This window comes from Hermetia illucens, chromosome 3, assembly GCF_905115235.1.
Source record: "Hermetia illucens chromosome 3, iHerIll2.2.curated.20191125, whole genome shotgun sequence".
NCBI lineage: Eukaryota > Metazoa > Arthropoda > Insecta > Diptera > Stratiomyidae > Hermetia > Hermetia illucens.
This window is the reverse complement of record NC_051851.1, coordinates 77,807,820-77,833,200: the sequence shown is the minus strand read 5'-3', so window position 1 is coordinate 77,833,200 and position 25,381 is coordinate 77,807,820. Positions and strand designations below refer to the sequence as shown.

The 25,381-nt window shown below is 42.5% G+C and overlaps 2 protein-coding genes across 26 annotated transcripts in view; one reads left to right on the top strand and one right to left on the bottom strand.

Moving 5' to 3' along the window:
* The window catches only part of LOC119651122 (probable multidrug resistance-associated protein lethal(2)03659), a 102,368-nt gene extending 78,803 nt beyond the window's left edge, over positions 1–23,565 (top strand). For all 6 annotated transcript variants that reach the window (XM_038054502.1, XM_038054501.1, XM_038054499.1 and 3 more), the window contains 8 exons: positions 2,568–2,790; positions 3,005–3,161; positions 3,258–3,754; positions 15,329–16,608; positions 16,764–16,914; positions 17,243–18,021; positions 18,094–18,266; positions 23,057–23,565. In XM_038054502.1, coding sequence (XP_037910430.1) covers positions 2,568–2,790; positions 3,005–3,161; positions 3,258–3,754; positions 15,329–16,608; positions 16,764–16,914; positions 17,243–18,021; positions 18,094–18,266; positions 23,057–23,327 — 3,531 coding nt within the window. In that variant the 3' untranslated portion in view covers positions 23,328–23,565. The remainder of the gene's footprint in view (positions 1–2,567; positions 2,791–3,004; positions 3,162–3,257; positions 3,755–15,328; positions 16,609–16,763; positions 16,915–17,242; positions 18,022–18,093; positions 18,267–23,056) is intronic.
* Positions 1–25,381, bottom strand: part of LOC119651124 — a 413,254-nt gene that overhangs the window by 134,979 nt on the left and 252,894 nt on the right. For all 20 annotated transcript variants that reach the window (XR_005249419.1, XR_005249420.1, XR_005249416.1 and 17 more), the window contains 2 exons: positions 24,904–25,044; positions 24,614–24,731 (listed from right to left, as the gene is read on the bottom strand). Coding sequence is in view for 15 of the 20 variants with exons in the window: in XM_038054507.1 (XP_037910435.1) it covers positions 24,614–24,731; positions 24,904–25,044 (259 nt within the window). In the remaining 5 variants the exon portion in view is untranslated. The remainder of the gene's footprint in view (positions 1–24,613; positions 24,732–24,903; positions 25,045–25,381) is intronic.

The window sequence follows — 25,381 nt, the reverse complement described above, 5'->3', positions numbered from 1 at the left end:
GACCCCACTTAAGTTCATGCTAGGACTACGAAATTTCGCAAGAATATAGGATATAACATAGAGCATAATCTTACCAAGTTTGGTGGAAATCGCACTATTACTAACAAAGTTATAATTCGTCAAAGTTGTCGCTTCTTTGCAAATTCAAGACTATGAATGTCAATATCATCCGAAAGTGGATATTCTCACATAATATATGCATATATTACGTGCTACGTATTAAGAAATACACAAAACCTTTCGTACCTGAAGCGTCCAGCTTCCGGTTTCCCGACTTGTTTTAAATTTGATTCTAAAGCAACTTATAGGAAATCATCGCCTGTATAAAATCTTGAAATTGTCATTAACGAAGACTTAGGCACCAGAAAAAACTGGGAAAATAGAGAATCTTCTCCTGTGGATTTGGTGCGCCAACAAACTTTCGAAATGGAAAACGCTCTGACCCAAAAAAAATTGTAAATCTCTTGCTCATTCCTTCATGGAGTACAGCACATTGGCACAGTCTTTCTTTGGTATCAATTCTTTCCACAATGGAAATTTTAATGAAACTTCGCTTCAGTTTCATTGTTTACCGCTACCCATGACCAAGTGGGATGCGACGGAAGCAACGATATCAAGAGTAACGCTCAATCAGTTCGGTCATCGCCTTATCACCAACTCAAAGGACTGAAAGAGTTAAAGCACATCTAGGCCACAACGAAAAGCCATCCGTTCGCCTCTGAGCATATTCAACTATTGAGGCATCTCGATCAGTTGACACAGCTTTTAATTGCACTTATCATCATCATCATTCGCAGTAAAATTCTTGTGGGGTATTTTGCCAGTATGTTCTTTCATTCTAATTTTAGTCAACCCGTTGGGGAGTACGCCCTTATATACTTGAAGAGGGGACCAGACCAGAGTCTGCAAAGTACTCATTTGAACTGGTTCCACTGCCCACAAAGCTTCAATGAAGATTATCTGGTTCATGGTTACCGGGATGACCCTCTGAGAGTATATGTTCTCGGCGCAGTTTTTTACAGTTATCCCCCGTATGGGAGTTCCACTGTGGATGTGCCCATACGTTGCACGATTTGGTCGCCGTACCCCTTAGTTCCGACAGAGGTATTAGCACTGGCACCGCTGGTACTGCTGTGCCAGTCGTGGCGGGGTTACATTTGTTGTCAAATCAACCCGTCTCCGAAGAGGAACGTGGGATTATGCCTACACAGCAGGTACTCACGTTAAACCCCCAGGACCTTCACGTTCTCTTTTAATGAAGTTGTATTACTGCAATACATCAGGTATCATCAGTGTCCGATCTAGGTCTTTCATAGCAAGAAACGGCAAACATGTCGCTCTCGCGAAGGTCTCCAGCTATAGGGTATATTGTTGCTATCAATCTTTGTGAGCATAGTGGGCCAACAAAACCTACGAGCCATCGCTGTCCGCGCCAGGCAATGCGCCTCAGCGCCCCTTACGGTTCTTCGATAAGCTTACACTATTCCTCAATTGTCCTGCGTGACTTCACTCGTCGATTTCAACCGTACCAACAAGAGAGTATATTTGGAGTGGTCTGCATAGGAGGTACATTCTGGATGAAGTGATAGCTGTTATCAAAACGACATATAATGGTGCAAAACGGTAAATATTACGTGTTACAGGGCCCCTTTCTAATCGACGATTTACTGGTGGCGCTAAAAAAACTGTTCAACTCGAAATATCTTGCGCCTCTTTTATCATCTCTTTACATTCGCTTCCGACTTTTCACTTTTGGTGAAAGTTCAATCAAACTAGGTTTATTATATTTTCCATCAGATTCTGGATTTAGACGACATATATAAATCCCTGCAAGCAAAACAAACTACAACAGCAAACATCAACAGAATTTGAAGCAGGAATTTGTTAACGACAAAAAAGCCATTTTAGCTGTGGAACGATGAGAAAAACTACCGCATCCCACGAGACAGGAATGGATGTATTCTATGTGAAGACATTGCTCTTTTCTAAAGGGTTTCTCTAGTCGATTACAACAGATTACACAGATTCACGGAAAATAATGAATTCTCTCCTTTGAAGTTGAAAACTGAGACAGGATTTTACGAAGAATGTAATTTGATTCCGGCAGAAGTTAGACATGTGTAACAGGAAATCCATTCGGTCGTTGGATTCCATTTTAACTCTTGCTGATTGGCTCGACCGTGCCGATGATATGTTCTGATCTTCTGGAAGATATTCTGGTTCCAGAATAGTGCGAAGTAGTGCCACCTTATCAATTATCGATATCTCAGTATGAGCCCGTGAAACACAAATATTATATATTTACTATTGTACTTGCAGACAATAAGCGTAAGGAAAATCTCGTTTTGTTTTCTTAAAATCCCTTATTTCACCTTTCAAGTCATCTGGAAAATTACGAAAATACCCAGCCAAGTTCGAATTTCCTATAGAATTAGGAGTTGCCCTTCGTTGTCAATGTTTCTACCAGTGAAAATATATGCGTGCATATATTATCCTTGTATATCTACATACCCGTACACATAAATCTATTTATAATGTATTGACCTAGATTCGTTTCCATTTTGCAGGCATTAAAATTAACAAAATCAGTTTCGGTGGATGGAATTGCAGGACAAGTCATCAATTTAATGTCGAATGATGTGTCAAGATTCGATTTCTCCACGGGTTATGTGAATGATTTGTTCAAAGGACCATTAGAAATGTTCATTTTCGGATATTTCATCTACCGCGAGATTGGGGCGTATGGTTTGATTGGAATTGGCTGTTTGATATCCTTCATGCCGCTACAAAGTAAGTGTGCCGGAATGCATAATATTATCAACGGATCTACTGTCAAATTAGAGATTGTGTAGGACTTTTTGCATTAACACTGCTACAGTATTCAAATGCACAATTGGTCGAAAACGATCAATGACACCATCCCATAGCTTTCCAATTAAACTAACCGTTCCCAGCATCCGACGCAGCATGCAAACTCTATCCTTTCCAATTATATCTCTTCTAGCTTATATGGGCAAAAAGGCTGCCAACTTCCGCCTGAGCACTGCAAAACGTACCGACATTCGTGTACGTTTCATGAACGAAATCATTCAGGGCATTCAAGTGATAAAAATGTACGCGTGGGAGAAATCATTTGCTAGTGTAATTGATAAAGTTCGCAGGTAATGTATACCCAGATCGGCCGTTGCAATTCCGCCCCGCTAGTCCGAACAGCCGCACAACGAATAATCAAACTTTTTTGTCTTTTATCTTTACAGGAAGGAGATCCGAGCCATTCGTGGCAGCTTGTTCATACGCGGTACGCTGATATCCTTCAACATGGTATCACGGTTGGCCATTTTCCTCAGTTTAGTTTCATATGTCTACTTCGGAAACATTTTCACGGCCAGAAAAGTGTTCATAGTGACTTCCTATTTCACGTCTCTTTACACGTCCCTGTTCCATTTCTGGCCACTGGCTATAACGTATTTGGCTGAATTGTACGTGTCTATGCAGAGGATACAGGAATTCCTATTGCTTCCTGAACATAAACCAATGTTGCCAGAGGATGGAGATGTTGGACATGAGACTGAGAAACTACTTAAAAATGGCGAAGCACATAAGCCGGCAAATGGTTTGCAAACAAATGGTGTAAATAATAAGGAAGACAAAGCGCTGTCAAGGAGAATCGCTAACAGACATGTAACACACGCTTCGATTCTTTTCAAGAATACAACAGCTGATTGGATAATTGATGGCAAATCAAGGCAAGCTGGTAAGTGCGCAAATACAGTAATTTTAATCCTTCCCGTATGTGTCCGAACATCTGGTTGTTACGACTATATGTACTTTTTGCTTCTACATCCGCACGTAGGCACACTGTTGGCTTGATCTACTGATATTGCCAACAAGATTCAAACGCGAGAGATGGAATAAGGCCACTAAAAACGGCAAGAGCAACTATTATTATAGCATATATCCTGTGAATAGTCTTCATGAAACTAGCTTCCTTTTCTGGTCATTTAAAATTCCGACGTAGTTACCACACCCCTCCCTCACTGGGTAAAATTTTTTTGGTTTTAGACCACGTGAAACTGTTTTATTAATTTTCAGAGATCATAAAAAAATGCTTTCTATCATAACTTAAAAATAACGATTGCCAGGTTGCTCCAAAAAGGTCTGACCGTGAGAAGTCGACACAAGTCATAAACACTATTCTCATAACCTCGAAGTCAGTTTCTGGTAGAATTTTTGTTGCCAGTTTCTGGCCCAGGTCAGGAAGCATCACTATTGTGTAGCGTTATGCATCAATGGAGATTTGCGATTAGAGAAGTTAAATGTTTTCGAAAAGGAACTACACGCAATGCTGGTGCACGTAATGGGAAAGCATGGTCTTGGTGGTCGTTTGCAATTTCTGCATCTATTATGGGCCAGCTCCTCCATTGCGCGTGCCGCTAACTCCTGTATCCAATTCTGATTCGAGACTATTTCTTCTTCCGTGTTGCGTTGCGCTGAAAATACGGCGGAATACTTTGAGAGCAAGAACTGAGAAGAAAACGCGGGCGCGGATTAGTGAACGTGATCGTTTAGCTGACTCTTGGTGCCAGTAATTGTGCAATGCAGATACGCGCGTTGAAATCAAAACACACTCAAACAAGGCAAAGGTTTCTCTGTATTTCGGGCGATTGTAATTAAATTTACCTTCGAGCTTACTCTTTATAATATATATTTGAAATACAAATTTTACTTTAAGATGATATGTTTGGTTACAAGTCAACTGTACAAATGAAAATGAAACGTAAAATGAATGTGACCGACTTAGTCAGCGGTTGGCAACTTAATCCTCAAAACGTTAGAGGCAGAAAAGAAGTCTCGCTTCATCTGTTTCTTTTCTGCCCCCAACTCATGGCACACTTTTCTCGCCGGTCCCCCACTCCCGTGGCGTGTTCCGCAAAGTGGACAGATCCGCGCCATCTATTCGTTCGCATTCGCAACATTCGAAATAAATTTCGAATGCCGCGAATCCTGCCGCGCCACAATCGCAACTCCAAACCATTTTCTCAAACGAAGTTTGTTTCCTCGTGCAGTGAAAGGTATGTGAAAATACGAAACTCAATTTCTCCAATAAAAATGAAATACATATTTTCCAAGTGTTTCACAAATGTGTCGACACGCACTTTCAAAAATGATAGGTCACTAAGTTACGACATTGCTTTTTGGCGCAAACGGGCTTCAGCCTGGATAAGGAGACAGCCTATTTCTGTCCCCCGATCTCAAGCTGGTAGAAATGCTCTCCCCCCTCGAGAACACTGTACGGGCCTTCGTATGGAGCAGCGGCTTCCGGATAGCATCCGTCCTGACCAAGACGTGCGTGCACGTGTCCAGCTCCTTGGGAGCGCAGCCAGGTACGGATGTGTGTCGGGTGGGAGGTGTAGTTTTAAGGCGGTGGAGATTGTCTCTCAGCAGGCGCAGCAATCTGTGAGACCCGATCTCTTGTCAAAGACCGGATCACTTGGGAGTCTTGGGTTCTCCCCGTATACCAGCTCCGCGGGGTTGGCAGCAAATTCCTCTCGGCGGGTTGTTCGGAGGCCAAGTAGGACGAGAGGCAAGACCTAACTCCAGGACGGATCGTCGTGGGCCATAATGGTGGATTTCAGCGTCCGGTGCCAGCGCTCCCATCCAATTCCATTGGATTGCGGGTGGTATGCAGTAGTCCGCTGACTTTTGAATCCCAGAATTTTGCCTAACTCCGAGAAAAGGGTGGACACAAATTGCATTCCCTGGTCAGTGGTGATCACTGCAGGGACACCAAAGCGGGGGATCTACTCTCGACAGAGGGCTTCGGCTTAAGATTGCGCCGTAATATCCTTCAGAGATATTGCCTCAAACCGTGCTAGTCTCGCAAACGGCCTACGATGTCGAGGTGTATGGTGTGGAATCGCTTGGTAGAGGGGCGGGGGGATTAAGCCCACTTTTTTTCTTACATGCCCGGTGACCTAACAATAACGACGAAATGTCTGTAATTTTCTACAATTTTCACTGCTTCGGCCAAAGCAGCGATCAGTAGCAGATTTAGAAATAGTCTCCCGAATGTGCATAATAAAAGGAGACTGACATCGGCCTCGAAAGAAGAGGCGAATATTGAGTTTTAGTCTTTGTCAAAAAAGGATGTAACAACACTTGACTGGCTTTGCATACATGAAGAGGGATCGATGAACTCAAGAGACTAAGACCTTTTTAAGGTTTCGTCTGTCTGTCCGTTGGTCTGTCTGTTTGTCACACCATTTATCTCATAAGTGGTTATTCCTATTGATACGGAATTTGGTGAAAAGGTGGGAGTTGTGAATCCGAAAGTGACTGGGAACCCCCTTTAACTTTATCTTAGAATCATAAACGTTTGCAGTAATATAGACTGTACCATAGAGCATGATACTACCATGCCGGCGGAAATCGTTCTATTATTAACAGTTATAATAGGTCAAATTTGTCACTTTGGTCCAAATTTCTTGCATTCTCAGATTTTGAGTGTCAGCGTCATACTAAAGTGAATGGTTTGACAAACTAAATACACAAACATTACGAACTAGGTGCAAGTTTTCATACCCTGAAGCACTTAACTCCCGGTTTGCCGACTTGCTCTATTACTCTATCAAGTACGAGAAGTACAGCATCATGATTCTGAATCTTATAACATCCAGTGAAGTTTCACCTCTTGTGGACCAGCAGATACGAACTGTCCCTTTAAACGGAAGCATAATTATCGTTGCCATTAACACTAGCTCCGTTCCTTCGTAAATCTTCGAAATCTGAAATCTTTACATTCCGGAAAAACTAATAAGTATGATGCTTTAGGATTCCTGACTATCCAAGGGAATTTTGGTAGTTCACATACCACTCCCACACAGAATCGAATGAATGAATGAATGAATGAATATCCATGATTTGGATATGTCAGAACATCACTTTCGTTCCACTTTTCATGTTACTATTGAGCGTGGCTCCTGTTTCGGCTTCACGTTATTTGTCGTGGCTCCTTTTTTGAGTGGTTGATATCTCAAATGTATACGTTTGCCCTGATGCTTCCAATCCACCATTGAAAAGCGTTAATGGGAGCATTTTCTTTCCTACTTTTGGCACTTTTGGGCTTTCCTTTCCTCTAGGTGCCATTGACGCAATTCTGTATTGTAGATTGTGATAAACGGTCTTAATTCTATAATATGATATATATATATAATAAATGGACCAAACCTAATTTCTCTGACAAAATTATATTGCTTTGCTTATGAGAATAGGGGCTCCCAATCAGCTTTGCTTTTCTTCACTTGTCAATTTTCTGGTTGGTCCTCGAGGAACCATTTCATTCAGGTCGAAACTTTTGTAGCTTTCACCTCCGTTGAAAATATTTTCTACTTGACCAATGTCTATAAGTTGTCAGAGTTACTGAAGCTAATAACGATTCCCGTAAGATTGGTATCTTCGGCGAAGCAAGCATTGCTTTAGAAGGGCAGGCTTTCTCACCTCCCATCTGGGAAGCCTTTTTCTAGCACTCCAATGGATGGTAAGAGTATTTTTAGCACGGTTGATATTCAGTTAGTTTTGACTGGCAGGTACATTATACTGCCGAATCCAATTCCATATTCCATTTTAAAATGAACTCAGTATTAGTCGTGTGTTGACTTCCTGGTGGATGTTCCCGGTGTAGTTTTCTCTTTAATTTGCGCCGATTGTTTTCCGATTCGAGGAAAGGCCTACAATCTCTCTCTGAACCTGTTAAGTTGCGTTGTCTACGAGTAGGATAGAACTACTTTATCTAAGTCCTAGCTTTCGTTATCGGGTATTTCGGGAATTACCTAGCTTACGACAAGATAACTTTGGATAAAAAATACTCCAGAATGAAATAAAAAAAAAACCGACAGACGGCACAATCGCGTAGACAATTGCCTCTACTTCCTGAAATTCCTAAAATAGATAGCAAAGTATTGTGATTTTTCCTTGTTAATTTTATGCTGGGCATGGAAAGGGTTTTCAATGAAGTTCTACTTAAGGACTCCACACCCGCACTAAAGCCATAAAATGGCAAGTAGACGTTTTTGACCTAAGAAGGAAATTACAGTAACTACCACTTTTATCACAAATAACAGAAAAAACTTCAAAGTTTGCAAGCATTTTACTCCAGTGAAGGGCACAAACTGATTGAATATTTTCCAGCCTTGAAAGAGGAATCTCCTCGAAATATCCCCTTCTTTCTTGGCTCATAGCTTTAGAGAAAGAACGCCTCATTTCAGTAAGGGGTCAAACTGGTGTTCAATAGCAAGTATGGGCGCAGTGCACCCAAAATATAATTTAAATAAGGTGGCACTCTCGTTAATTGCCAAGGTAAAAATAAAATCTAAGGTGTCGATTGAATACTACCCCACTATAATGTGGGGGCTAATTGAAAACCGATCGGGAAGCTTTCCAAATCAAAAAAATACAATACGCCCCAAATTTTGCTAAGACGCAGATATACCTTAGTCTGATTCCTCATGATTTTCCAACTTAACAAATTTACCTTCTGGAATAAGCAGTCCGTTTGGAAGGTTAGCTTTACTTCAATGGATGGAAACCGAAAGCGAATTATGGCTATATCGTCTTGCGTGTCGTTGGTGAAGGTGAAGCCCGTACTATTCTTTTTGTGAACAAAACGTTTCTGTTCCGTCGTTTAAGAGTATGAATGGCCTCTGTTCAGTCCTCGTATCAACTCCTTCGATGTGGGACGAATCTAGTAGAGCTTGCCCCGTTGTTGTGTTTGAAAAACTTACCGAGGAACTAAATTCGAGGCTGTTGCCGCATCGCAGTATTTTCACGGCTTTGTCGAAGTACTTGCACGCTTTCTCATGGATATACTAGCTTCCTAATCCCATAGTTAGGAGCAGTGCCCAATGCTTCCCAGAAATCTCCTGATTCACCTGTTCCTGTTGTATGTGGGTATATGTATCTTATCTTGGTGGAGTAGATGAGTTTGATTGATTAATAAAGTGTTCGGTGACCTATTCGCCAGTCTGAGCCATTGAATAATATTCTTTGACAAGAGGTTTGAATCGCTCCTCCGATGCCTCTTGATTGAAGCTATTCTCTTCTATCACGGATAGAGTATCCATATTGATTGCAGCAATTGAAGACGCAGGTACCTATTTCGCTTAACTATTATGCTCTTATTTCCATGCGCTCGGTAGAGTTGACGCGAACTTCCCTGATTGCAAGGCATAACATCCTGTCGGCATTTTATCGGCTGCACTCGTCGGTTTCTATGCACTGGTGAAGTACTGTATATCTGATTGATATAGACTCGCTGTCCGTTGAAATCGTACGATCAGCAACCAATATGAGACAAAATTCGACTTTATAAGAAAATGCGAATTTGAGCCGATATCCACATAAGAAAGCTTTTTAAAAATGAAGGCTGAGGGTTTTATCCAAGGAGGGGAACCCATCACACATTGCCTCACTTCTGCCCTTGTAGTAACGTGAGTGCGAGTGATTGCCAAGTGTCGTTCCCTCTCTTATTTAGAAACACGGCATGAGTGTGATTTATATTCAGGGCGAAAGCCGCTTGGCTCAATTCGGTTGAAGCTAAACTTCTACTAACTAATTTCTTAGGCCACAAAAGTGGAGACAGTTTCTTTCAAATTGGTCCGGTCCCTGAATAAGTGGATGCAGACTCTAGACTTTGTCAATCCTGCTTAAGGCGGAACCAGGCGATTTGCATTCTAAGTATAATTCACACCTGTGTTGTCTTTGTGAATATTTACCACATAATCAAATTTGATCACGCCTGGGTAATTTAAACCACGCTCGTAAACCGGAGCTCTATGGTTGTCGAAGTTCGTGTGAAGTTTAATAATAATAATAATAATAACTCCGCCGAAGCCGGTCCCAAGCCCGGTTGTGAAAGGAGGAGGGATGGATAGCTTCAGTCTGAATGGCTGTACGCCACCGCAGCGTCTCAGGGGGTAGGTGAGGAAAGTGCAGGAACTTTGCAGTCTTGCAGATTACTCACTAAGGAAGCTATCTACACACCTGGCAGCTAGGGATAAAATGCACCACCAAAAAATGAGAAGAAGGAGAAATTTAAGGTCCGGTACGGATAACCGGCGGGAGTCGTCTGACTTGGTGACTGGGTCGGGCTCTCGTAATGGACAGCACGGCGTCGAAACCGCTAGTCGTGGGGCGGTTCGACGTCTAGGCGCCACGACGACCAGGAGCGCAGCTCCGCCTGCTGCAGCTGTTTCGCCACAATCTGTGGCGACCACTTCAGCAGGTTCGCGTAGGAAGCGGATGAAATGGACTGAAGAAATGAACCTCTTCATCATCCGCTCCTACTACGAAATAACGGCGGGGGCGGGTATAACATCTTACCGCCCCTTGTTGCACCAGAGATTCGTCGAGCGTTTCCTGCAATTCGCGCACGTGACTGTGCAGCGAGTCGCAGACCAGTACCGCTTCATCACTCGCAGTGACACAATCCCGGCCACCATCAGGGAACGTGTTCGACTTGAAGTCATCGGGGAAACTGGTGACCGAGAGTCGATGGGGGCAGAGGCGGCGGCATCAACAACACCACGCCGCACTGCAGGCAACAGGTTCAGTACTCGCCGAAGCACTCTTCTCCACCGTCCAGCTGAGGTTTCCGCTGGAGTTCGGGACGAATTCCAAAGAGCGTGTATAGAATTCTCGGATATGGACCCTTTGCATAGACCAGGTATTCCCAGGCTCTATGCATCTCCAGCAACTCCGGGAATTCTATCTCAAATCAATGATGAGATTGCATCTCGACTGTGTGCTGATATGTCGCTGCTGCAACTACAATCACTTGTGTATTGTGGTGCAGTTGCGGCTATCAGATTGCACGGTCAGAGGATTCGCTTTCGCGTTATTGGTTTGAGTGACAAAAGAGATCCACCATGGAAAATTCGTCTGGAACGTCGGCGGGACTCACTAAGGCAGGACATTGCTAGACTGATTCAGATCAGCACTGGCAATGCCAGCCGACGGGTGAGAAATAAAGTGCAGAGGGTTTACCGGAACTATGCCATCCCCTGTGAGACACCCGTAGTTGAAATTCTGGACACACTAAAACAGAAACTTTCTGTCATATGCAGTCGGTTACGACGGTATGGCGAAAGTTATTCCAGACGTGTCCAGAATGCAACATACGCGAGGAACCAGCGGAGCTTTTTCAGATCTCTCAACGAATCCCAACAGAGCGCCCAGACAATACAGTTCTCGGTGACGGAAGCGAAAGAGTATTGGGGTGGGATTTGGGGGTTACCTGCCCAGCATGCTGAGCATGCTGAGTGGATCACCGCCGAAGGCACCCGCCATGCCAATACACCTGGCATGAATTTCGCGGATGTTACCGAAGAGGAAGTTCGACGAGCCATAAACATCTCGAAGAACTGGAGGGGCCCAGGTCTGGATCGGGTGCAGAATTTCTGGTATAAGAAATTTAAGAGCGTACACAGTCGGTTGGCACGCAGTATAAATGAGGTCATGAGTCGGCCGGAGGAATTTCCACCTTTCCTCACTGCGGGAATTACCTACCTTATCCCTAAGAAGGACACGGTGCAGGACCCCGCAGACACACCCTTACCAACCCTCTACAAATTCATCACGTCCATTATTAGTGGAAGGATCAATGCGCACCTCGAGACCAACAACATTCTGTCCGAGGAGCAGAAGGGCTGCCGAGTTGGGTCAAGGGGTTGCAAAGAGCAACTCATTATCGACTCGGTAGTTGTAGGACAAGCAACTAGAGGCCAAAGAAACCTCTTCAGTTGCTATATCGATTATGCCAAGGCTTTTGATAGCGTTCCGCATACCTGGCTAATCGACATCCTACATCTGTATCGCATTGATCCGAAACTAATAAAGTTTTTGGCGACAGTCATGGAAGGGTGGCATACCACCTTGTCAGTCCGTACATCTGAGGGTGCTAATACCTCAGAGCCCATCCGTATTCGGAGGGGCATCTTCCAGGGGGATTCATTGAGTCCTCTTTGGTTTTGTATGGCACTGAACCCCCTTTCATGCCTACTGAATGATGCTAGAGGGCATGGTTTTGCAATAAAGTATGGCCTACGTGCTAAGTGCGAACTGACACACTTGATGTACCTAGATGACATCAAGCTGTATGCTGGTACTGACAACCATCTTAGAAGTCTGTTGCGAATAATAGACATGTTCAGCCGTGATATTCGGATGGAGTTTGGATTAGACAAATGTCGAATCCAAGCCATTCGCAAAGGTCATCGAAGCTATGACCGAGACAGACTTCTACAAGTACCTAGGAATTCTGCAAGGAACCCATGCTCGAGTTGGTGATCTGAAGGAAGCTCTGCTGTCCGAATTCCTGCGACGTGTAAAGCTGGTGCTGAAATCGCATCTCTCGGGGAAGAATAAAATAAGCGCGTTGAATGTATTCGCTATCCCTTCACTGGCTTATGCATTCGGAATATTGCCGTGGACGAAGACTGACCTGGAAAACGTCCAGCGGCGGATACGGACAACTATGTCCAAATTCCGAATGCATCACCCAAAGTCTGCCGTGGAGCGGATGAACCTGCCTCGTGACATCGGAGGTAGGGGCGTGGTTGACGTGGCGGCACAACATCATCGCCAAGTCGACTCGCTGCGCGCTTATTTTTACAGTAAAGAGCAGGCGAGCCCCTTGCATGCGGCTGTCTGTAAGGCAGACTGTGGACTGACTCCACTTAACTTGAAGGATCGATCTTTCAATCCTCTGAGTGGGGTGAAGTCGGACCAGGAGCGGATCGAGGAATGGAAGTCGAAGGCAATGCACGGTAAACACGTGAATTGTCTTTGGCAGCCATTTGTCGATTTGCATCTGTCGAACAGGTGGCTGTGTGCTGGGGAGCTCTTTGCTGAGACGGAGGGGTTCATGTGTGCCATTCAGGATGGCGTGGTCGCCACCCGAGCTTATAAAAAGCTCATCATGAAAGAACGGGTGGAGAACGACCAGTGCAGAATGTGTGGTTCGGCGTTAGAGACGTTGGACCATCTCATTTCTGGCTGTACTGTTATGGCACCGGTGCAATACATCACCAGGCATAATGCTGTATGTAAGGTTATCCATCAAAACCTTGCATATAAGCATGGGCTGATCACGGGAACATGTCCGGTTTACCGATATGAGCCGCAAGCAGTACTTGATAGTTCTGCTTACAGCATGTATTGGGACCGGCAAGTTCTGACTGATCGCCATACCGCACACAACAAGCCGGACGTACTGCTAGTTGACAAGACGGGTCGCTCCGCGTATATTATTGATGTTGCTATCCCCCATAATAGCAACATTGAACGGAAATACGTGGAGAAGAAGGTGAACTATGAGCCATTGGCTCGGGAAATCAAAGAAATTTGGCGTCTCGACCGGGTGGTTGTAGTTCCCATAATATTGTCAGCTACAGGTACTGTACCTAAATCCCTGACGGCTTCCCTTGATGTCCTGGGACTTTCGCACAGTCTGGTTCAAACCATGCAGAAGTACACTATTCTGCATACGTGCTCGATGTTGCGGGGGGTACTCGACGGATTCTCCCACTGACCTACCACCGGCCACCACCACCAGTGCCCCTTTAGTTTTTTTGGCACTTAGTGCTAGTATTAGGTAAAATCCGGCATCTGCCGAGATTGTGATAACTCGGAAATAATAATCGTTGGCGCAACAATCCATGTTGGATCAGGGTCTTGAAGTGTGTTAGAGCACTTTATTCAAGACCGTAACGGTACACTACAGTACACTATAGGAGGCAGCATTGCGCTCGCCCGAGATTATTATCCTGATTTAACTCAGGTACTCATTCACAGCTGAGTCGACTGGTATCCGACGTCAAATCATGATACAAATTCCACTGCCACCAGTGAGATTTGAACCGCGACCTTCCGTACGACAGCCTTGCGCTCTAACCACTCAGCTATCCGGACACTATCGTGTGAAGTTTGAGCGGTATAAATCGAATGGTGTGAGTTTTGCAGCCATTTGTCTATGGCCCGAGAAACTGACCCGGCGATTTTTACTATGCAAGAGAAAAATCTGTTTACCTAGAAATTATGTGTGAAAAGTGAGAAAAAATTGTGCTTGAAAATTGTCGTATTGCCATTAAAGAGATAGCAAGGACCCTCAAATCCCTTTGGATCAACTCGACACATTCCGGTTGATGTTGCGGTTATGAAGCGCATCGCCGCCAGGCTCGTACCAAAAGTCCTGAATTTTTCGCAAAGCAAAACTGAAGAAGACGTCGCAAGAGAGATGGTTGGCAACGCAGCTAATGACCCTACATTCATTAAACGCATTACTACTGGTGGCGAGTCGTAGGTTTATGATTATAACGTTGAAAGTGTCCAACATGTCGAAAGGAACTGAAAGCCTATATATGAGAAGTGTATAGAAAATTGGGTAAACCAATTTCCACCAATGGAAAAGGCATGGTATTCTGGAGGCTATAATAAAGATTTTTATCAAAGCATAAAAAAATGTTCATTCCTGGCCAAATTTGATCAAATGGTATAAGCGAGCAAACAACCCCTGACAACAATTTTCGGTTACCTTGCTCCTGCCTCTGCCTTAGGCAACATCGTCTACACTCATTTTTGAGAAATTGGGCGTTTTTGTCAAAACAAGGGGTCCGCGGTCAAAAACATTGGGAGGTACTTGCTTCGTCATCAATTGGGTTTAGACTTGTGAATCCCTCAATCTTAAACAAACAACAGTTTTTTCACTACAGAAAAATGAACGTACAGTATGCCAAAATTCGACAAGGAGAAACTATATGAATGAATTAGTCCCTGAGTATCACAAGTTTATATGCAGTATACTTTTTGCCTACTGAGGGTCAAGGACTCTACATATTTTTGATACAAAATAAAGTTGGCCCTTTAATATGCTCAACGGTTTGCTTTTTTTCTCTAAGACACCTAAATATCTGTCGCACATTCAGAGAAAAATGACACTTACTCTTTTGTTTAATTCGAGAGTGGCCTAGACTGAATTTTAATTGAGATGGGCTGCAACCGCTATACTCCCAATTTCCGAAGCATTCCATTTATAGCTTTCAAAAAAATAGTTGCATTAGTTAATTGAAGTAATAAAAACTTGTTGTTTCTTTTTCGTTGGTGTGGGTATTTATTCTTGCAAACACCGATATTTTGGGAACCACTTGTTCCCTTCATCAGTGCAAACAAGTTGTTAATTAATCGTTGGAAACACCGCATAATTTCACTCCGCATTAGTTAAGCTTTGAGAAAATTCAAGATCTATCATTTCCTAAAAACTATTTATTTATTTCAGGTATTCGAAACATAGACCTAGACATCCAACCAGCCCAACTATGTGCCATCACAGGACAAGTGGGTTCCGGAAAGTCTACCTTGTTCCAAGTTATTCTTGGTGAACTAGAAGTCGATTCAGGCAGTTTGATTGTTAACGGACGAATAAGCTATGCATCACAAGAGCCATGGCTCTTCGAAGGAAGCGTTCGAAAAAATATAACATTCATTGAGAAGTTCGACGAAAAACGCTATCGTGAAGTTGTAAAAGTTTGTGCTTTGGAGCGAGACTTCGACTTGTTCCCATATGGCGATGCAACAATTGTAGGCGAGCGTGGAGTTAGTTTGAGTGGTGGCCAGCGCGCTAGAATAAATCTAGCGAGAGCAATATATAAAGAAGCTGATATCTATCTACTAGATGACCCTCTATCTGCCGTCGATGCACACGTTGGCAAGCACATTTTCGAAAAATGTATCCAGCAATTCCTTTGTGATAAAGTTGTTGTTCTTGCTACTCACCAGCTACAATATCTCAAAAAGTGCAAGCAAGTTGTCGTCTTCGAAGCTGGTGAAATAGCCGCCCAAGGATCTTACAAAGAGATTAAGAAATCAGACACATTCAGTGCTTTGGAATCAGCTCTGGAAGAGGAACAAAAAGTCGAACCGGAGGAGAACAAAGAACCAATGCAACTGCGGAAAGGTAGACAAGCTGATGAGAAAGAAACTCAAATCACGGGAAATGTCGGGTTCGACACCTACAAACAATACTTCAAGGCAGTGCGAAGTTGGCTCTTCATATTTTTCGTGGCGTTCTTGTTCATTGGAGCACAAACTGCAATCAGTAGCGTTGATTACTTTGTTGCAAAATGGGTCAATTGGGAGGAGACGGTTTCGCTGGCATCAGTAAATAAAACGTTAGAAGCTTCGAATAATACGAAATTTGCGCTCCCATTAAACACGTCCTTCGAGCAGCCCGAAGACGCTATGATTGCACGTTTTGCCAACATGTCGACGGCGCCATTCGAAGCACAAGAAGTCACCGAAAAGCGGAATTTCTACATTCAAACGTACAGCATTGCAATACTCCTTGTGCTATTTTTGGTGCTGCAGAGAACCTTTTGTTTCTTCCAAATGTGTCTTCGTGCCTCGATAAATTTGCATGACAAACTATTCCGTGGTATTACACGTGCCACCATGCATTTCTTCAGTACAAATCCTTCTGGAAGGATTCTTAATCGATTCTCAAAGGATATCGGCGCCGTAGACACAGCTCTGCCTACAGCTCTCATGGATTGCATAGTGGTAAGTGAGAATAATAGCACATGTTTCCTTTCATTGCCAGGATACACTCGTTACATTTGCGTGGTTCATTTGGAGACCCGTCAGAGCGAAAATTTATACAAATCGATAGACTGCAGTTGGTTTGTTGAATTGAATCCGTTTTTGTGTATTTGCAGTTTACTGTCGAATTAACCGCCATCGTGACGCTTGTGACTATTGTAAATTATTGGCTCCTGATACCAACGTTCGTTATGTCCTTGATATTCTACGGATTACGATATGTCTATGTGAACACGGCGAGGAGTGTCAAGAGATTAGAAGCTTTGAGTAAGTAGATATACAGAGACTTTAACAGTTTGTCAATTCCAATCAAACGTATTAATTAGTTTTGGGTTTTGGAGGAAACATTTTAAGATAGTTGTCTTAGAGGTAATCTCGATAACATTCAGAAGTGAATTCTATTGACATCAGAATGGGAAATGAACATTGGTTTAGGCCCAGTTATGCTAAAAACCATTATGTTAACAGCAAGACCTCTCTTCTAGAAACATTCTTGAGTGATTTTAACCAGTAACTATAAGTCGCCTAAATTATGTCTATTTTTTTCAAACAATGTTTTTGATAATGCTTTATGTATGGTGTGTTCTCTTCACAGCCCGCAGTCCAGTGTACTCACATTCAAACGCTACTCTGCAAGGACTCTCAACAATTCGTGCTTTTCGTGCTGAAGAGATTCTCGTAAATGAGTTCGACGCCCATCAAGACCTAAACACTTCAGCGTGGTATCTTTTCTTGGCAACAGCACGAGCGTTCGCCTTATGGCTAGAAGTCACATGCGTCATCTATTCGGCAAGTGTAATATTCAGCTTCCTCCTATTTGCCACTGAAAGCCGTGGGGGAAACGTCGGTCTGGCCATCACTCAATGTTTCAACTTGATCTTCATTTGCCAGTGGGGAATGCGGCAAACGGCTGAATTGGTAAACCAGATGACCTCAGTAGAGCGCGTAGTTGAATATTCAAGCTTGAAGTCCGAACCTCCAATGGAATCAGAAAACAAATACAGACCACCTAAAGACTGGCCACAGCATGGTGGAATCAGGTTCAATAATCTCTCACTGAGATATTCAGCAAATTCAAAGGATCCAATACTCAAGGATTTGAGCTTCATTGTGAAGCCCAAAGAGAAAATTGGTATCGTTGGAAGAACTGGTGCAGGTAAATCATCCATCATTCAAGCGTTATTCCGATTGGCACTGAATGATGGGACAATCGAGATTGATGGAATTGATATCGGAACGTTGGGATTGCATGACCTTCGTAGCAGAATTTCTATAATTCCTCAGGATCCGATTATATTTTCGGGAACTTTGCGGTATAATTTAGATCCATTCGGACAAAAATCAGATGAAGAGATTTGGAAAGCATTGGAGCAAGTAAGTTACTTCTAGTAAGATTCACATGTGAGTAGAAGCATAACTAAACCTTTTCATTCCCTTCATTCACAGGTTGAACTGAAATCTGTTTGCCGTGCTTTACCAGGCGCTTTGGAATTCAAAATGTCTGACAGTGGTTCGAATTTCAGCATGGGTCAGAGACAATTGGTATGTCTCGCACGTGCCATTCTGAGAAATAACAAAATTTTAGTTTTGGACGAAGCTACAGCTAATGTTGACCCAGAGTAAGTATTGAAAATCGCGGATTACCAAGTCATTTTTATATAGAAAGAGGTGTGAGTTATCCATCAGGAATATAGGGCGAAATCAATCCATTTGGATCAGAGCCTTGAAGCTTGTTAAGGCACTTCATTCAAGACCGTAATCGTACGCTACAGGACTACAGTACATTGTAAAAGGCATTGCAATGGCTCGTGATTATTACCCTGACTTGGCTCAGATATTCAGACACGGCTGAGTCGTCTGGTATCGGACATCCCGATATCTCCTCTGCTACCAGCGGAATTTGAACCGCGACATTCCACTACGACAGCTAAGCGCTCTAAACACTGAGCTGTCCGGATGTCCGCAGCCATCACGCTTTTATTAATTTAATAACCAATTTGGAAGGGCAAGCCACAAGCTTAAGTTGCCTGAATATCCTAAAGTAAACTGCCACGAAAAGACTCTGAAATTACCCTAATATTTGGCAAATCGCATACCACTTGAGAGATCAAGCCAAGATAACTTTGAGAGAAAAGAATTCTTCCGTAAAATTCACTGAACAAGATGCTCAGCTCGCTGTTGATGAGCGACAAAATCGAATCAGTCGATTCGACTCTTGCTCCCCAAGGTGACTAAAATTGAGTACAAATACTATTGCTTTTTCCTGTTAGTTCTATCTAGAAAAGTGAGAGGACGAGGGCGCTTTCAGTGAATTTCTACTTCAGCTGTAGCTATCGGTTTCTGATAGAATACCAATAGATTCCAGTCTAGGATAACGAGCATTAGAAGGGATGGTTTCTATAACCAACTACATGAAGTCAAAGGGAGGCTTCCTAATGATGACATTATGACGGTGATGGATGATTTGTATAACAATATCTTGCTCGGGGATGTTCTTGGTAATCGTAATAAAAATGTTCTCTTGAATGCCTCTATTTTGTCCGCTCATAGAGGGACAGAGCATCCGGCCCAAAATTCAATATGGGCTGCTGCCACGACTTGACTTGTCTTCTATCAGCAAGAAAACTTTTTTGCGCAAACAAACTGTAAACAATCCACCTGCAGTAAGCCACCTTGAAAACTGCCTTTATTTCCGACATGGAGGAAGCCGTCGGCTACATCTCAAAACGAAGTTACAACATCTGACTGACTGCGAAAACATGGAAGCGAGTCCATTAATATAGGGAACTTAGGGCTCTATTGATAGCTGCTGGCGAGGCTGAGCGTGATACTCTGGAGCTGTATTGGCATCAAATAGTTCGAGAAGTGCAACCTTCCATACGCTGTGGCAAAAGAAATCCCACCATTGCGTTGGTGAAGGGAGCCGAGCTGTCGCAAATCCCAACCCGCGAATCCCAACGCTTCACTGGTTTCCACATCACGAAACACTTTGTAGGTGATCGTAAACCTTTCAATGATCAGAAGCATACCGTCACGGCTTCTCAATCACAATGGTGAACAGTAGAAAAAGTGAAGGAGCGCTTCACCACGATTTTGCAAATGATATGGGTTTTCATCATAGCACACGGATATGGGCTGCTTCATTGGACAGTACCCGTCTCGAATACGATAATCAGAAAGGAATTTGTGTGCTTCATGCCGTCACGAAGATATTAGCTAAAGTCATAGAGAGTGGGGTGGCGTCCGGTCAGGATCCTCCTGTACCAACCACGTTAATATCCTTCAGATCATTTTGAGCACTTGTTCGACATCGAGTTCTGGAAACAATTTGCATATCTTGGTAGCGATGTTTCTGTCGACAATGTCACTGAGCTTTATGTCGCTCGACGTATTAAGAACGCTAAATTCATTTTGAAGGTTTTGTGAAGACATCTTAACGCAGTTATCTCAACACCAACTTCAAGTTGAGGTTGTTCTACGGCAATGCCCTTTTTACGCTCTTATATAGAAGAAGTGCATGGAAAAAAACCATCAAACTCACAACCGACCACAATTGATTTTCCAAACTTTCATTGATTCGTCTTTTCGTCATGCCATCAGGGTATTTGGCCTTAAACAATAATAAATGAGGAATTTTTCCATCATACGGCATAGATACCCCTAGATTCTTCTATGCCCGTGACTCTTGATGAGATGGATGAGAATTCAGGCAAGCTCAGTACATTGTAATGTTGTGTGAATAACTTTTATTAGCACTTCGCAGGGGCATATCTTAGCAGATTAATGAGGATAATCGGCACAAGATCCATTGGGTTTGGCATAGATGGTTTGCAAGCTCTTTAGATTTCTGGGAAGTGGTTTCACAATGAAAACCATAAAATAGGTAATTGGCTTGTCTTAAAATGTATAGATATGAGAAATATCTAAAATTTGGCCAACTAAGAGGATGGGTCCTCCTTAAGCCCGGAAAAAGAATGCATAGCGAAATACTTGGAGCAACAGGTATAATGGGGAGGTCCACATCCCGTTTCACCTCTGCCCGATGAGACGAGCTTTCATAGTTTATGGGCTGTACAGGCGGACCTTTACCTCGACATGGACGTAGATAGTAATCTGGAGATACGTTGCAATTATTAAGCCGATGTTCGCATATGAATCCGTAGGTTGATTACTCTGAGACAAAAAGGTTTTCGCTAAACTAAACTAAACTAGGCCTTCTGTGTGTCCGGGTATGACCGGTGCCATGAGCACAACATCCGGCGCAGCTCCAAATACATTATTCAATTTACAGCCCTTGGATATATGTATGCAAAGCATTGCAAGGAGAGCAACTCATAGGCTAATTCGGTTATATCTATGAGGAAGCAACGGAGAGGAGAGGCAGAGAATTATTGGCAGAATCCGGTTCTTATAACGCCTCGTGATTCTCGCATCACCATGCATCTGTTTCGTACAAAATATGAAGTTGTTCTGAAATAAAATCGGGAAGCAGAGTTCTCGAGCAGAAGATAAAACGGTCTTTCAGGCTGAAGTGTATGCGATCCCAAAGGTAGTAACCTGGACGATTGACGAGCTGTTAAAGGGCAGGCGCATCGCAATCTACACCGATAGTCAAGCTGCATTTAAACCATTGAAGAGTCCTTTGTTCACTTCAAAAATCGTTCAGGAATGAAGAAACCGATTCAATTCTATTTCTACATTCAATACGGTCGATCGCTTCTCGGTACCTGGTCATTGCGATGTAGGGGCAAGTGAAATTTCGGATGCCTTAGCAAAAGAGGCTTCATTTTCCCCCATTTCCCCCTTCATTTTGCCCGGTCCGGAGCTAGCAATTCGAGTGTCTGTAGCATTAGCTAATGCTGCTATCAAAACCTGGGAACAAACTTCTCATAATGGCAGGTGACAAAATCTAAGTGCTGCTAGACACACCAAACTTTACTTGTCAGAAGCGCTTGTAGATTTCTTCCATAAGCTTATGGTGGACGGAGTACTTTGCATTGGGTAGTACGTATCAAGTATAGTTCCTACTGTCAGTAGTGATGATTTTGACGTGAAAGAAACCGCCGAAAAGTTTGAAGATGAAGATTTAGAGGCGTCACTTGCGGGACTCGAGCCAAACTCTTGTTACTCATCTGTCCATTTCTAAGCGCCAGCATTCATTAGGTATTATCCGGAAACATGGAAATTAGGTAGCCTATGAATTGAAGCTAAGTGATATGGGAATTTACATTGTGTTATTACTGGTGGGAAAAATTGGAAACATTATAATAATCCGAAATAAAAATTTGGATAAGCCAGATATCTACTGTTCCAAGCTCATGCTCTGCATTTGGTAGGGCCAGCTGGGTGTGGTCTACTAATAGTTACTGAAACGAAAAGCGAAGATCGACTGCAATTGATAAGACTGAAACAAGTCTTCATTGAAAAGCGATGTAGTCTGGTCGCTACGAACGCAATAAAGTTATCATTAGATATGAAAACGCCCGTTACGTTGCGAGACTAGTTAAAATATACTTGGAAACACTGAAATGGGAAGTCCTACCCCATTCGCTGTATTTACCAGACATCCCTGCTCTGAACTTCCACCTGCTTCAACCGTATCTATCCATATGAATAAACGAAAAATGTCAAAAAGACCAACATTTTTTCGAATGTGACATCTGCATGCTACCTGGAAAATTGGAAAAAGTAACAGCTAGCTTTGGACAATTCCTTGAGCAGTTTATTCACAATCATTTTCAACAAAACCTTATTACAATCGATTCACTATCTGTCTGTCTGGCGCTTTTCTAATATACGGCTATACCGATTGACATGAAATTTGCTGCAAAGATGGGAACTATAAGCATCCATACATACGGCAAATTGCATTGTTTTACATTGAAATTCAAGGCGGTCCTCATCTAGATAAAAGAGAGGTGCAAATTTTTTTTTCACCGAATATAGCCATGTGGGGTATCGAAAGAAAGGTTCCAATTAGTACGTCCCAAAGAAAAATTTTGCCATTGGTTACCATGGAGAGGAGTGCAGGGGTCTGAGTGGAGATCAATTACCTTAAGGACCCGTTCTCAGAAACTGCTCAACCAAAAAATCTGAACAAAATTCCGGTGGTCCATGTGCATGGGATCTAGGCCTCAAAATACTCTCCGTTAAGATATCTTAAATATAGCTCGAAGTATATTTAAACCGAACTATCGTGTGGTCAAATATTCTCTTAAAAAAAATAAACAAAACCTTTCGTACCTGAAACATCGTGCTTCCGGTTTCCAACTTGTTTAAAAATAAATGAAAAACCGCACCTAATTCCTGATTAAACTAGCATTGTCGTTAATAGAACTTGTTACATATTTTTGAGTATTCAAATGATAATTAAAATTTTGACAATAATATGACTTTTTTTTTATTACAGAACCGACAAACTCATCCAAACCACAATTCGTACCCAATTTGCAGACTGCACAGTACTTACAATAGCACATCGTCTTCATACGGTTATGGATAGTGATCGTGTCCTCGTCATGGATGCTGGTCGAATTGTAGAATATGCACATGCCTATGAGCTTCTGCAAAGACCAGGAGGCTTTTTGAGAAAATTAGTGGATCAAACAGGACCTGCAACAGCTGCCCTTTTGGCAGATCACGCCAAAAGTAGTCACAAGCGGCACAGAGAGAAGCAGTAGGCTAGCGCTCTGAGGAGTAGGAAGTGTGCATTCACGTAGTTCTTGTTTACTTAATTAGATAAGGCATTTATTAATTTAAAACTATTATTATTGATATTGTATTTCTTACAAAAAGTTGCCATTTTGTACTGTTTACAAAATTGAGGATGATTTTTTATACATATCTGTTAAGAAATTTGTATGATTTTATGTATCATTTTTAATAAAAACAGAACAATGTTTCATATGAGATGAACTCGTTAATATTCTTGACACATTTGCGCCATTACATCCGTCCTATATTTCCATAATCTCTTCTGGAAAGCATACTGTAAACTTCATTTCCAAGTCCGCTAAACAAGCTTGTGCTGAACAAGTTTACACTGAAGTAATGAATATTAAAAATGGGTTGTTTCTTCTGCCATCTTTACTTATCCAAAATTCAAGGACTGTAAATTGGCACTCACACATAAGATAAAAAGGAAGAAGGTAAAGGCAGTTTAAGGAAAATGTTTAACATAAACATCAACGAAGGCTCTAGGAAGATATTGTTTATTCATCCCTTATGTGAGGGCACCTTGTGTACATCCTTTAAAACACAGCATTTCTGCCATAAATCTGATCCCGAGAAAGCTCATTAGGAAGTACACGGTCAGTGAACACCTACGAGAATCCTTTCTTTAACACTGACGAGTCGAGGCATGAATCGCTTCATTGTACAGGGAGGGTATTTGCTAAATATTTAAGCTGCTCTGATGCATGTGCGTACACACAAAGAGAAACATCGATGTTGCATCCTAGGGACATTTCTAATCAAAACAAACTCTGAGTTCGTTTATTTTGTTCCATTCATTATAATTTCTAGACAGAACTAGTTACATACATAATTGTTTCAACTATTTAAGGAAAGATACCCAATGATTAGACAAATTTTCACTGGGGCATAATTGCCCAAGTTTTCAGCATACATACACGCGTATGCAGGATATCTATACGTCGGTTTCAATCAATATTCCTTGGTTAAATTATTTGGCACGTGAGCCTCCAATATCAATGTTCAACCCCTTGTGCTTTTTAACTAAATCAACGATAAAATCGTACTGGGCATACTTAAATGCTTTGCTTTGGGTGCACAGTACATATCGCAACCATTTACTGTCCAATTAGCTTGGCAAGGTTGCTAAGTCCTCCATCATATCACTATTTTGATGTTGAAATGAGTGTCAAACGAATCGGCGATTCCAAGCACACATGAGTGTCCCTAGAATCTTATTCAACGGTGTTAAAATGATAGAATGTTTACTTACCGACTGAATAGACGAAGGACAACACAAATGATTATGAACATGAGAGCCATTCCTACGAGGACACCAATCATGGCCGGGTCGACATATCGTTCCACCTCGTCGTGCTTCATCTGTTTACCTGTGCCAAAGACGAAAAAAACAAACAAACGTGCCTAATTAGAACGACGTTGACTTTTTAGTTTTTTCTCCTTATTCCCTTTTTTAAGTAAACTGTCAGAAAGGTATTGTAGTTCTCACTTTCAGTTCGTAAATATTTAAAGGGGATTCAACGAGGATATAGCTGGACTGACCTTTACATTCGACATTCCCATCCTTGTTGACGACAGGCGACATTTCGAAACGGCAAACGCAACGGTTATCCCGGCATTCTGTTTGGAAGTGAAACGCCTCGCATTGTTCGTTGAAGAAGCAGCTCTCGTTGATTGCGGCCTCTGCAATAACAAGAAAATTGAATGGTTAGCTCTGCATGCAACTTTCATCTCGAGGCCTAACTTTGTAGCATTTAAACAAGAATGAGCAGCATTTCAGGATCCTTCTCTAGGGAGGTTCATGGAATTTGTGTACCATTTGTCGGGAGAAAATATTTATGAATGTACCAACCAGTATATGAGACATACATGTGCTACTAGACTTTATTGGAGGACAAAACACATTTGTTTATTTTGGAGAACTCTTTATTTCTGGAGGTATACGAGTACATACTATCCTCTGAGGTTCCATTCTCATGGGATAGTTAAGGGATGCAGCCAGCTTCTCGAAATATACCGG